Below are 12975 nucleotides of genomic sequence, written 5' to 3'. Positions count from 1 at the left end.
ATATATTTTTTAACATTTTGTATTTTCGGCAATGTAATAAAAACTTGCAAGAAATTTAAAATAAATGTCGGTATACCTAAAAAAATCGCGGTCGCTTCGCTCGCCACGTTCGCCCTGACTTCTAAAGGCTAACAAATACTAAACAAGATTAACCATTAAAGTTATCGCGTTTCTGTAGCGTTATTACACTCTTCATTAGTAGCATGGATGACGAAGTTTGGGCTAGAATTTTAAACCAAACAACGCCTTTTTCGCGCTTTGCGCCAACACTTTACTGCCTTCTTAAATGTAATTAAACACGTTTTTAAGTGCAAAAAGGTTCGAGTTCCGCCTGATTCACAGTTGTTCTAACATTTAAAAAACACAATTCTCAGTTAACATTTTGTGCGGCCCACAAAGAGTTTTCTGAGTTTGGTGTTGGCCCGCGACTAGAAAAAGGTTGCCGACCCCTGGTCTAAACCAACTCATCATTTTTCTCACTGAAACAATCTTGGTGCTGTAGCACACTTCACTTTTGACTTTTACAAAGTTATCAATATGTTGTATAGGGTACATTTACATAAATAAAGCGCCATAAATTTTAAAGCGTGACCAATATGTTTACTATTCGCATTTGGTGGATCATCATGTTGTCAGGTTTGACTGTGGTGGATTATGGCAGAAATCATTTGAACACCCCTGGTTTAGATCTTATTCTGTCGTAGATATTACTGCGAATTTGACTTTGTTAGGTCGTCGGTCTTAATGCTATGGTGGTATAGATTATTCTGCTTTTAAAGTATCAAAAGGTTGTCAAAAAGTAGCTTGAGCAACCATTGGCATCGTACATGTAGATCAGTGCTTCTATTTTAACTTTTTTAGTTTTGTTCACCCCTAGCATCTATCTCCAGATTTCACATACCCTTGTCTTAAGAAACAAACAATATTAAATATTGAAATTTATAAAAAAAAAAAAACAATTAGCTTTGATTACAAAATGAAAAACTTAGAATTGATTTTGTTTTTGAAAATTGTCACCTGTTCACTGACCAGGTAGAACACCCGTAATATCCGCCCTGCTCGCAAGCTATCATCCATTTCTGTCGGTTTACTCTTATTCACCCCTTTTGGTTGGTTCACCCCTACAAAAATGTTATTCACCCTGGGGTGAACCACTCACCTAATTAAGAAACACACTGATGTAGACGATGAAAAACCGCAGACAAATACCTGCAGAACAACGCTACGGTTTTCTACACACTTTGATTAGTGTCAAGAAACCCAATGAAAAAGCAAAATTTGTGATGTCGTAAGAGTTATAACTAGGGCCCGCAAAAGTCAATAAAGTTAAAATTTTTTAAGGACCTCGTATGTCCACGAATAAAAGAATAAAGTTGTTTTTAGCACCTAGGGGACTGTTTCTAAGAAGTTTATAGGTTAAAATAAAGTTAAAATTTACAATAAAGTTACAATTTTTAATAAAGTCAAAATTTGTCAAATTCTGTTTTTTGCCAAAGTTTTTGTGTTTCTTGAGAGTAATTTTTGTAAAACTCGTCGTGGAAGCATTGTAAATCAGGAACTGCGACACAATTAAACCATATTTACCCATAAAAGCAGACAAAATGTCACAATTCCCACTTGGATCAGCATTAACTTTTATCGCAAATTGCCATTTTTTTTATTTATTGTTACGTATTTAAATAATTCTTATAAAACACTTTATCTTCATAAACGCGGTCTTTTCGAAGATCAACAGTTTGGATTTTAGGAATAGCCTACTGACATTTTGTAATACAAAAATGCCTAAGCAAGCTAAATCTATCGCCAAAAGAACCGACGCACTTTTTATAATCCATAAAACACCTTGACTTTGCGACAAAATTTTACGTTTGGGTCTGAAATCGACAAAATATTATGTTTTTGAGTAACTGGCATCAATTCAAGGAAGAACTGTGGCCTCTAGAAACAAGCAATTTCGTTAGGTTAAAATAAAGTTAAAATTTATTAAAAATAAAGTTAAAAAAATTTTTTTTAGGTTAAAATAAAAATGGCCCTAGTTATAACGTATTTTATTTGCAACTAACGTCACCAAAACACGAAGAAACTTGAAAATACCAGAAATAAACCTATTAGAGGGAAGGCCTAAGAAAAGGATATTAAACCAAGAGATGAATGTCACTAAACTTCAAAGGTAATTATTAATACCGTTTTACAACATATCCATGACAAGCAAAATAGTGAACCGAAAAAAATGTACAAATAAGTCAGAATAATTGCTGAAAAAAATATGGATATGTACCAGTATGCCGTCTGAATAAAATAATCGGCAAATAGGTTAATCGACATGAAAGCTATAAAAGTACAGTTTCACCATCAATATAGGTCTCGGTTTAAGTATAGGACTTTGGGCTTGGAGTTTTTAAACTAAGACTTTGAATTTGGATTTTAACGGACTTAACAATATTTTAAAGAAATATAACATCCTTTTATAGATATACCGCTTTCAGGTAGTTTTGCAAAAATCGCAGATTAAATTTAACTATAATTCGAACCACCGATGTTTACGAAACATAGGAATAATTTTTACAGAAACGTCATATAATGTATACGGGATAAAGTTGATATTTATGCGCAAATGATCATTTGTGTAAAGGAGGGCGGAGTCGCAGTCAGACTCACGATACGAGAAAGATTAAGTCTTGAGTCCGACGTGCGCATGCGCAGTACTAAGTTCGAGACCGATAACGCCGCACACTGTAAATTACGATGACGGAGTAGCATAATATGCTGGGATGTTTACCAACCACATACCGTATTGTGGGTGGTTGAGTTGTAAAACACTTTTATCGGTGCATTGCTGTCTATCAACTCTATTTTTAGTTACGAATTGTTTTAGTAACGTAATAGGTTAAATGCACGTTTTAGAGAGAAAAATTGGTCAATTATTAGTCGGTGTATGACTGTATGAGCAATACCTAAACTAAAAAACACAAAAACGCAAAATACAGAAAACAAATCGATTTACGTGCAAAAAAATAAAATAAGTAACCCAATTTTATTTAAAAATGCTTAATAAGAGCACTGTTTTTCAACCTAATTCATTGGCCCAAAACAATTAAGTCAAGTCATTTGCCCGAACGACTTAAGTCAAGTCAGTCATTTGCCCAAACGACTTAAGTCAAGTCAAATCATTTGAAAACAATGACTTGTGCACTTAAGTCAAGGCATTAAACACCACGGGGAATGCAACAACTCCACGCAAAGTAAAACGACACGCTATAAAGGAGATAAAAATGCGATACCCCACAGCAAAATAAAGAGCGATAAAGGCGACGACGCACAACTCAGTTGTTTTCTTTTGACACCTGTTTGTATGGAACTGGAAATAAAACGCCCGTTTTATATTCATGTTATCCAGTCGTTGGTGAAACAATGCCAGGATTCACGAAACAGCCGTTTACGATAGTCACTTTCTTCAGCAATATGAAAAACAATAACCTTCCATTATCTTTCTTTCGCAACACCAATAACAGTAGCGCATCTCATTCTGCGTTAAATAAGCTATAAGACATAAACTACCTGACATAGTAGGATCCTTTTCTTGATGTTCGCTGATTGCGGCATAAACTTCCAGTGGGCACAAGTCACACAACTAACAGCATTGTTATGCCGTGGCATATTGCTACAACGTCACACAACGGGTATCGAATTTGTTTCATTTCGGTATCCTTTTAAAAACGTTGACTAATCAAAATGAGTCCTTAAACAAGGGTATTCTACCTTAGGGCATCGTATTCCCTTAGAGGCCACGGATCAGTTTTCCTGCAGGCACAGCAAATAATATGTTGCTTATTAGCCAGTCAAAAACGAAGCTTTGGTTTTATTAAGGTTTCTGATACCTGCTGTGTAATATTCCGTGTAGCATTTATCGAAAACATGAACTGAACACTGCCGGACACACAGCGTTGCGAGCTTATTAAAGGGGTGGGGAAGCATAACCCATAATAAATTGACCCACTGACTTAAGCACTTTAATTGGTATCGAAGAAGCAAACGAAAATGGAAAGTATAATATATATAAAGAAACTTTTTTTTACTGTAACAATCATTACAAGGCGTAAATAATAAATTGTGAAGAAGTTATATACAGCTCTATAAGGTAAATTATGACGTATAACTTTGAAAGTTGATTATTTTTAGTGGAATCTTATAAAGTTAATTATGTCATTTAATAAAGCGCGTGTGTGTTCAGGTAGAGATTGCATATTTGGTAAGAATAAAGTAGTCAAGGAATGTAATATACTTTGCTAATTTAATGTAGGATAGCAGGTGTTAGAAAGAAATGCTAAGCAAGTAAAAGTTAAAAAAAAATGCATGTTTTTCTCAGAAATGATTGATAAACAATATTGTTTGTTTTGAGAAGCAAATATACTAAAAAAAAGATGCACATTTCTGTGCAGGTCCTATAATATCTTAAAGCATAAATTAGTTTTAGAGGTCTTCTACAAGACAATATAGTGTAGTAATTACCAAGTCAATATTTAAATGAGTCAATGTCTGAAAAATGGCTTGACTTAACTACGCTTAAGTCACTGTTTTCAAATGACTTGACTTGACATGAGTCCTTTGAACAATATGACTTGATTTGACTTAAGTCTTTTGGACGAATGACTTGACTTAGACTTAAGTCATTTTGTTAAATGACTTGGATTAAAATAGAGTGTTTTTATAAAAAAATTTCGAATAAAATTGGGTTATTTGTTTTTATTTTTGTACGTAAAACAGTTTTCATGCTTTTAATAGCGTTTGGGCTATTTTTTGTTGAATTATTGCTTATAATCGGACGAATTTGCCAATTTTTATAGTTTACGGTTTTATTTTTATGTCAATGACTTGATTTAAGTTGAATTGCTCTAAAAATGAAAAACTGGGACTTAAGTCATTTCAAAATTTGCAACACTACAAGATAACAAGTGAGTTAAATACATCTGCTGTATTCAAAGAAAAACGCTCATTGACCATTTAAAATGACTTGCGCAAACCTTAAAATATTAGTAATGTTTAAGGTGACAGTGGCGATCCCCATAAAAAAATCTTGGATGGCCAGTGAACTTAAAATCCATACTACGCAAAATACCCTGTGTTTGCTCATGTAAAAACCAAAAATGCCAAAAATTGACTTAACAAATGGCAAATTTTGGTATCCACGCCTTAATGGCACTATTAATTTGTTTAATCGAATAAGTTCAATAGTGTTTTTTTTCGTTCGACTCGGTATATTATTTATATGAGATCGCGTTAAGTTGTTAAACCTTTAGGGCTAACCATAAACGATATTATATTCTTTAAACGATATTATACTAGCATTATGTTATCCCATAAACGATATTATTCTAGCATTATAACCTAGATATTTTTTTGATATAATTTTTACGTTTCCTCTGAGCTGAGTCTAATTCTCTGTCGCGCCTGTAAGGTTTTATTGACCGGTTGAGCAAACCATTAACAAGCAACGTACCGCAGTTTTCGGCGTTTCCTCACCGCATTTTTTAAGATTAATAACATTTGAAAAGCAGTTTAACGGTCGTTGCAATTCGTTAAGCTACCATTTTTGTTTTTGTATTGTTCTACCTTATCGATAAAACCATGTGCATAGTGTACGCTGTATATGTCACTTTATAGAGCTATACAATCGTTTATATGAAATGAAAGCATAAATATTTTTGTAGGATAGGAACGTTGTCCCGAATGTTTTCTTTGTAAACGATACAGAGACTATTTATATTCAAGCAATTTTACAAAGCTAGTCATTTTTTGTCTGTTAAATATTAAGGTTTAAAATTAATTTGTTGAGCTCTGCACAGAAAATGCTCGAAGTCCAGCTTTATCCACTGAGATGGCTTATTTTGGTGGTGATTGCAGTTTTGCAAGTTATGTGTGCGTTCAGCTTTTCCTACGGCCAAGTCAACAACGTCTACGTGGCCTACTTCAACGTAAGCTACGAAACAGTGGACTGGATGATGAACGGGGCATTTCTGGGATCTTCTCTGGTGTCCCCCCTCCTTATTTGGGCAAGCGGAAAGGATAAGTTAAGGTTTCGGCGTTTCCTCATTTTGGGGTCAGGCTCAGTGACGCTTTGCTACTTGCTCAACGGATTGGCGGCGTGGTTTCGACACGTCTTTTCACTCGCGCTAATCGGACAAATCGCGATCGGTGTGGCAATCGTTGTTATGGATACCATCGCGGGCGTGTTCGCCGTACAGTGGTTCCCGAACCATCAAGTAGGAACAGCAATCGGGGTAAACCTAATGGGATACTCCTCTGGGGGTATCATCGGTTCGTTCATTTTTACCACCTTTCTGAAATCCCCCGTTTCAGTGCTGAACGCTTCCAAAGCAGAAGGCAACCTTACAATGGCATTTATAGACGACCGTTGGATATCATCGGTTGGTCGAACTTTAATGTCAATCGATTTTACTTGCTTTTTGACAGCAGCTTTAATATTGCTGTTTGTATGTGCCGTTGTGCCCGACACCCCGCCTTTGGCGCCGACGGTATCCCAAGCCCTGAAGCGACAACAAAATGCTGACGAAGACTCCCAGCTTAAACGGACGATTCTGCAGCAAACCAAAGAGCTATTTGGCGACAAGGTTTATTTGATTTTGACTTTATTTTACGCCGTGATGCTTGACACGTTCGATTTGGAGCTGGCGTTTCTCAGCGAAACCGTGCGAAGCTTCAAAAATGATCTCGGTGAGTCGATAGAGCCAGAAGTTTTAGGCGGTTATCTGATTGTGGCGAATACATTTGGTAGCCTGGTCGGGAACATCGTAGCGGCCAAAGTAATTGACAAAACCGACCGTTATTTGCTGATGACCAGGATCGCCAGCGTTAGCGCCTTTTGCGCAAGTCTAAGCCTTATTCTAGGCTTTCGCTACTCGCAGCTGTTGGTCATTTTTGCCAGCAATTCGCTCCTAGGCATTTCGACTGGCATTTGCCTGGTGGGCGTTTATGAGCTGTTAACGCAGCAGACTTACCCGGCCGACGAGACGTTCATCACTCTGTGGATGGTCGTCGTCGACAACTTCGTAGGTTTAGTTATTATGATTTTGGGGCGATGCATGCTATCCAGCCTGGGACCTTTCGGCGCACTTGGCTTTATCAGTGGCCTTTTGTTCGTGTCAGTGTTTATCATCTGCATTATTAAGCCGATAAATAAGCGACGAAAAGCGGGAGAGGAAACTGCAGACGACGAGCAAACATTTCTAGTTCAGGGCCATCTCAAATCTACCGATAATATTCATAGTTCGATGGTTCTAAATTGATGTTAGACAACCTGCGCCATGAACTGCAACAAACATTCAGTATGTTATATAGGATGCAACTTAAATAGCAATGTTTTGTCACTATTAAGTTCTCCACCGAGAGCAAAACTCGCACCTTATATTGTTGATTGTTTGGTGTTACAAAACGTAGTTGGTGACCGTCTATTAATAAACTGCCAATTATTTTGACGACTTGCTCATGTTTGCGTAAAGTCGTTGAACACATAATGAGAAACACAAATTTGGGTTCCACTCGCGGTAGTTGATTGCACATGCTTGAGGTCTCCCGAACCCTGTGCCATGTCCCACTACCGATCAGGGGTTTGCAAACCCTATTCTAGTATTGATTTTATTATTTAAATGCAAAAAAACTAATACGCCTTGCACAAGATTGATAAAGAGCCAATACATATCGGGTGCTTTAGGTTAAACTATACTCACAATCAGTAATTCACATTGATGAAAATGCCAAACAAATACCAAGATGTTTTGTTTTACAGGTTAAAACCAGAACCAAAGCGATCAACTGTAAATAAAACAAACCCCTGACGAAACGGTTTTGCAAAAACCTGAAGCATATAGTTCTATATCACGAAAACGTTTTTTAAGACAATTGTATTTTCGGAAACCCATCGTATTATTTGGCATGTCAACTTATTGTCAGACATGTGGCAGTACAAAAACATGACATAGGTTTGCATCAAGCAGAAGAAACATGTAACGCGTTTATCTTGGTGAACTTTGAACTTAGAGAGGTGAGCTAAAAATGAATCAATAGATAAGTGTGGCCCTCGCCCCCCTAGAGCAGTGTTTCTTAATCAGGTGAATGGTTCACCCCAGGGTGAATAACATTTTTGCAAGGGTGAACCAACCAAAAGGGGTGTGAATAAAGGTGAACCTTCAGAAATGGATAATAGCTTGCGAGCAGGGCGGATATTCCGGGTGTGCTGTTATATATAGAAAAGATAGTTTTATCATATCATGAGGCAAGGGTGAATAAAATCTGGAAATAGATGCTAGGGGTGAACATAACTAAAAAAAGTTTAAAAAGCACTGTCCTAGGGTGACTACGTACATATATTATTTTATTATTAACCGGCTAAAATTCTGTTTGGTCGTTTTCAATAAGATTTCAGAGATATCGCTCGTGACGTTTTGTTTATGCTTTTCACTCGCAACATGTCCAAAAACAGCGACTTATTCAAAACGACTGTGCGTTGTTTTGCGAAATACATACAGTATTTTAAAGTGCCCTTACTATATTAATACGTGGAGTAGAATACTGTTCAAATTATCATTCAGCACAAATATGCCTTGTTTTTAACTGCTATGCGTGCGTTTTCCTCGATTGTCAAAATTATTTTCAGAGCGGTAAAGACTTCACCACAGGGCACGCTTCGCGTACGATTTCGCGTCAAGCCTCGTACATTGATGTTGGTTGTTATTTTTCCCTTAGTATAAATTGAAAGTGTTTAATCAACACAACATACTTAACCAAATGTCCAAACTGCCCAGCTGTCTTAAATATAACACATAAATAAGATTTGGTTAATCGTACCCATGTTAAGTTTGGTTTTAAGGCGTCAAACATTCAGTTATGCCATTATAACAAAAAATGTGCCCTCGGTGTACTATTATGTCTTACTAACACCTAAGAAAACTAACACCTAAGAAAAACCTTTAAACTCATTGTAATAGAACAAAACCAAAGGCAATTTTTAGATCTGATAAAGTGTTATTTAAGTTGCGGGTAAACTTTATATACATATTAGTGAGTAAAAAGTGTTACGACCTTAATCCGATAGCTTATAAGGCCTAGATCAGAGGTTTTCAACCTATGGGTTTTCAACCCACTACTGAGCCATGGCGCTGTTTTCAGTGGGCCACAGAGCTTGGCGCATAAAGCGATTATCAGAAATCATGTCACTATGAACACAAAAGAGTCCAAAAGATAAATACCAAACACCTCGACCTATTGTTATCTTTGTGACATTATTTCCTTTTTACAATATGTTAGATTTCTTGCCACCCAACGTGTGGTACGGATGCCGAGAAGGTTGTTCAAACATAGCAAGCGCCTTACTTGCGTATTATTCTTTGTTACGTTTATTGTTTTGTTTGCGAGCAGTAATTTTGACTGGTTTAGGACAGTGCTCCCACTGCTCCGCAACCGGTGTGCCGTGACGTTCCCGTAGGTGTGTTACTTATGTTTCAATTTTTACTTTTTAATCAGTCGAATTTACGCGAGAAATGTACAATTTTTCGGACTTTGATTGGCTTCAAAGGTTTTCAGAAAATCTGCAAAAACCGCAAAATCAGAAGATAAAGGAATGTAATACGTAAAATGTTCGGCGGCTTCGGCGCATTTCATTATGGACTGCTCCTTTTCTAATGGCTGCCCTTGATATTTGCTTCCCCACTTCATGTATTGAGCTACTCGCATGGGGCTCGCCATTTAAGTATTGGGGACGTAACACATTTGAAATAATGTACAAGCTTTAATAATTTATTGTGTTGTTGAAACTTAGTGTTTTTCATTAAAAGTTAATAATGGGCCAACGCCATTTTTTTACTAATTTAGTGGGCCATGAGCAAAAAAAGGTTGAAAATCCATGGTTTAGATAAAAGTAACAGATTCTGTATTGTTGTTACAATGCAAATATAAGCATTTGATAATCTTGATTAGGCTATCTTTATCGTGGACTAGTACAAAGTCATTAAACTTATTCTTTGTGTAAATCAGTACATTACAAACTTAACCTCAAATTACAAAAAACACCAAAAAAACTAAAAAACTCCTTTGCCTGAAATAACTGTTTTATTGTATAAACTAGTGCTTTTCTATCTATGGGGTGGTACGCACTTGTGCAAATGAAAAAAAGTTGTAATGCGGAAGACCAACACCGTGCGGATGAATGTGCGGATGAAAATGATGCATATTATTATTTTTTTTATGTGTAATACAGTAATCAAATAAGCTGTTGCACCCATCTATGCGTTACAGGTAGGTCTACAGTAATACAGTCTCTCAGTGGTTCATTGCTGCGTAAGCTGTCTATTTTATTTTATGTATCGGTCAAGGCTTAGGCACACAGTTTTATACACAAACCCTTTCATTCTTATTTCACAAATAAAACTAAAGGTAACAAACCTACTGTGCTTGTTTCGTGTGGATGGAGATTTTTCGAAATAAAAAAGTGCGGATGGAAATTTTTAAATAAAAAAGTGCGAAAGGTTGAAAAGCACTGGTATAAACCATAAAAAACACCAAAAAACCGAGCTTACAGATTCCATAGGCTTCGAGGCAACTATTCCGGCAATATGACTTAAAAAATAAATAGAAAGCTGGAAAACAGTGATGAAAAATATGTGACTTTATTGCATAACCTGAATCGCACAGCACCCGTCGTTTTACGACAACCTTGGATGTTGCCTTTACATGAAGTGATGACTCTAACCATGCGTCATGTGGTCGATTTTAAGATTGTCCTGGATCAGATGCGTTTGCTCGTCGTCTAAACTCTGCTCTTCCGCTAACCTTCGCTTGTCTAACGGCTTTGTAAAGCAAATAGTAAGAGCCGAAGCAAGCAAAAGGCCACTTATTGTGCCTAACGCGCCGTATGGTCCCAGACTGGATAGCATGAAACGCCCGAAAACAATCAACACCAATCCTACGAAGCTGTCCACTGCGATCATCCACAGAGTGACGAACGTCTCGTCTGCCGGGTAAGTATGCTGTGTTACCAATTCGAAAACACCAACCAAGCAGAAACCAGTGAAAAGACCCAGTAGCGAGTTACCTGCCAAAAGAACGCCCGGGAGTGCGTAACGAAAGCCGACGAAGAGGCTTAGACTTGCGCAGAAAGCGCAACCACTGGCGATTCTAGTCATGAGTAAGTGGCGGTCTGTTTTGTCGATTACTCTGCCAGCTACGAAGTTCCCCAAGAGGCTACCCGCCGAATTCAACACGATAAGGTAACCGCTCAAAACATCTGGATCTACTATTTTACCAAGGTCGTTTGCAAATCTTCGCACGATTTCGCCGAGGAACGCCAGCTGTAAGTCAAACGTCAAAAGAGTGACAGTGAAGAAAAAAGTCAAATCCAAATAAACCTTATCCGTGAAGAGATATTTGGTCTGCTTTAAGATTGTGGGTTTAGGTTTCAAGACGTCGCCTTCTTGTAATTGCCGCTTCAGGGCTTGAGCTATTGTCGGCGGCAACGGCGGGGTGTCGGATACAAAGACACACACAAACAAGAGTATGATCACGGACATCGCAAAGCAAGAAAAGTCGATTGCAATGAACTTGTGAGCGATCGACGATATCCAACTATCACTGACTAATGCTGCAGTAAAGTTGCTGTCTGCGTTGGATTCGTTTACACCAGAAAATGGCGGTTTAAGGAGATTTGTAAAAAGGAACGAACTGATAATACCCCCACCATAGAACCCCATTAAGCTTACCCCGATTGCTGTTCCTACTTGATGGTTCGGGAACCACTGTACGGCGAACACGCCCGTGATGGTATCCATAACAACGATTGCCACACCGATCGCGATTTGTCCGATTAGCGCTAGCGAGAAGATGTGACGATATCTTGCCGCCAATCCGTTGAGTAAGTAACAAAACATAACACAGCCTGATCCTATAATGAGAAGGCGTCGAAACTTTAGTACTCCGTTTCCGCTTGCCCAAATAAGGAGGGGAGACACCAGCGAAGAACCAAGGAAAGCGCTGTTCATCATCCAGTCCACTGTCTCGTAGCTTACGTTGAAGTAGGCCACGTAGACGTTGTTTACTTGGCCATAGGAAAAGCTGAACGCACACATAACTTGCAAAACTGCGATCACCACCAAAATAAGCCATCTCAGTGGATAAAGCTGGGTTTCTAGCATTTTCTGTGCAGAGTTGCTCAAGTTAGCTTACTTGTTTAGTGCTGTAACAACAACCTTTCCACAACTGTAAGCAAAAAATAAAGATATAGGTATCGCAAACAAAAACGTTATGTATAGCACGTCATTTGATTTTTTTGAAAAAAAGCTACTTGACTTGACGCTTGCACTTGACTCATTCGAAAGATTATTCCGTTAAGCGGTTGATTGAACAAAATTGCGATCTTTGTGCTTGTTTAAAATTACAGATGAGGTTTAAATTGCCCAATAGGGCTTCGAATACTGCCAGAGCGCTCAACAATGTTAAAACTGTTCAATTTTTAAGTGCACCTAGAAAGACACGGATATTTTTTATAGGCAGGACATGACGTTACTTTATTCGTTAAAATAACTTGATCTGGCACAATTCGTTTGGCTAACTTGGACCTAAATGATTTAAGCCAGCCTTTCTTAAGGGGGTAAATAGTTTTTTGCACTATCACGAACACACTAGACTTAGAGAATCTTTTGCAGTGCACAATATAAGAACCACTGCACCTTAGTGACTATTAAACAATCCTGTTTTTATCGCTTTCCGCTGAATGCTTCTTGAATTTTTAACGACCAATTAAAGTTACCTTTTATCTTCTGGTCTTCATTTAACTTCAGTCAAACATACATGTATTTAAGATAGAAATCTGTTTTTAAAATCGTCAAGATGCTACCGATATAGGCACGCAAAAACACTTAGTTCTTTATTGATAAAACCAATTTGTATCACTGCTTCGAAAACGTTATT

At 37.6% G+C, this 12975-nt stretch overlaps 2 protein-coding genes across 2 annotated transcripts; one reads left to right on the top strand and one right to left on the bottom strand.

Annotated features, from left to right (window-relative positions):
* The first annotated feature begins 5846 nt into the window (after positions 1-5846).
* Positions 5847-7304, top strand: LOC146145335 (choline/ethanolamine transporter flvcr2a-like). Its single transcript, XM_083390534.1, has one exon. The coding sequence runs from the start codon at positions 5847-5849 to the stop codon at positions 7302-7304; it is 1458 nt and encodes a 485-aa protein (XP_083246660.1).
* A 3453-nt stretch (positions 7305-10757) lies between these two features.
* Positions 10758-12200, bottom strand: LOC146145334 (choline/ethanolamine transporter flvcr2b-like). Its single transcript, XM_083390533.1, has one exon. It carries the CDS (start codon positions 12198-12200, stop codon positions 10758-10760), a length of 1443 nt encoding a protein of 480 aa, XP_083246659.1.
* Between the last annotated feature and the right edge of the window lie 775 nt (positions 12201-12975).

The sequence above is a fragment of the Ascidiella aspersa genome, chromosome 5, assembly GCF_963924565.1.
Source record: "Ascidiella aspersa chromosome 5, kaAscAspe10.2, whole genome shotgun sequence".
Taxonomy (NCBI): domain Eukaryota; kingdom Metazoa; phylum Chordata; class Ascidiacea; order Phlebobranchia; family Ascidiidae; genus Ascidiella; species Ascidiella aspersa.
This window is presented reverse-complemented; position numbering and strand designations above follow the sequence as displayed.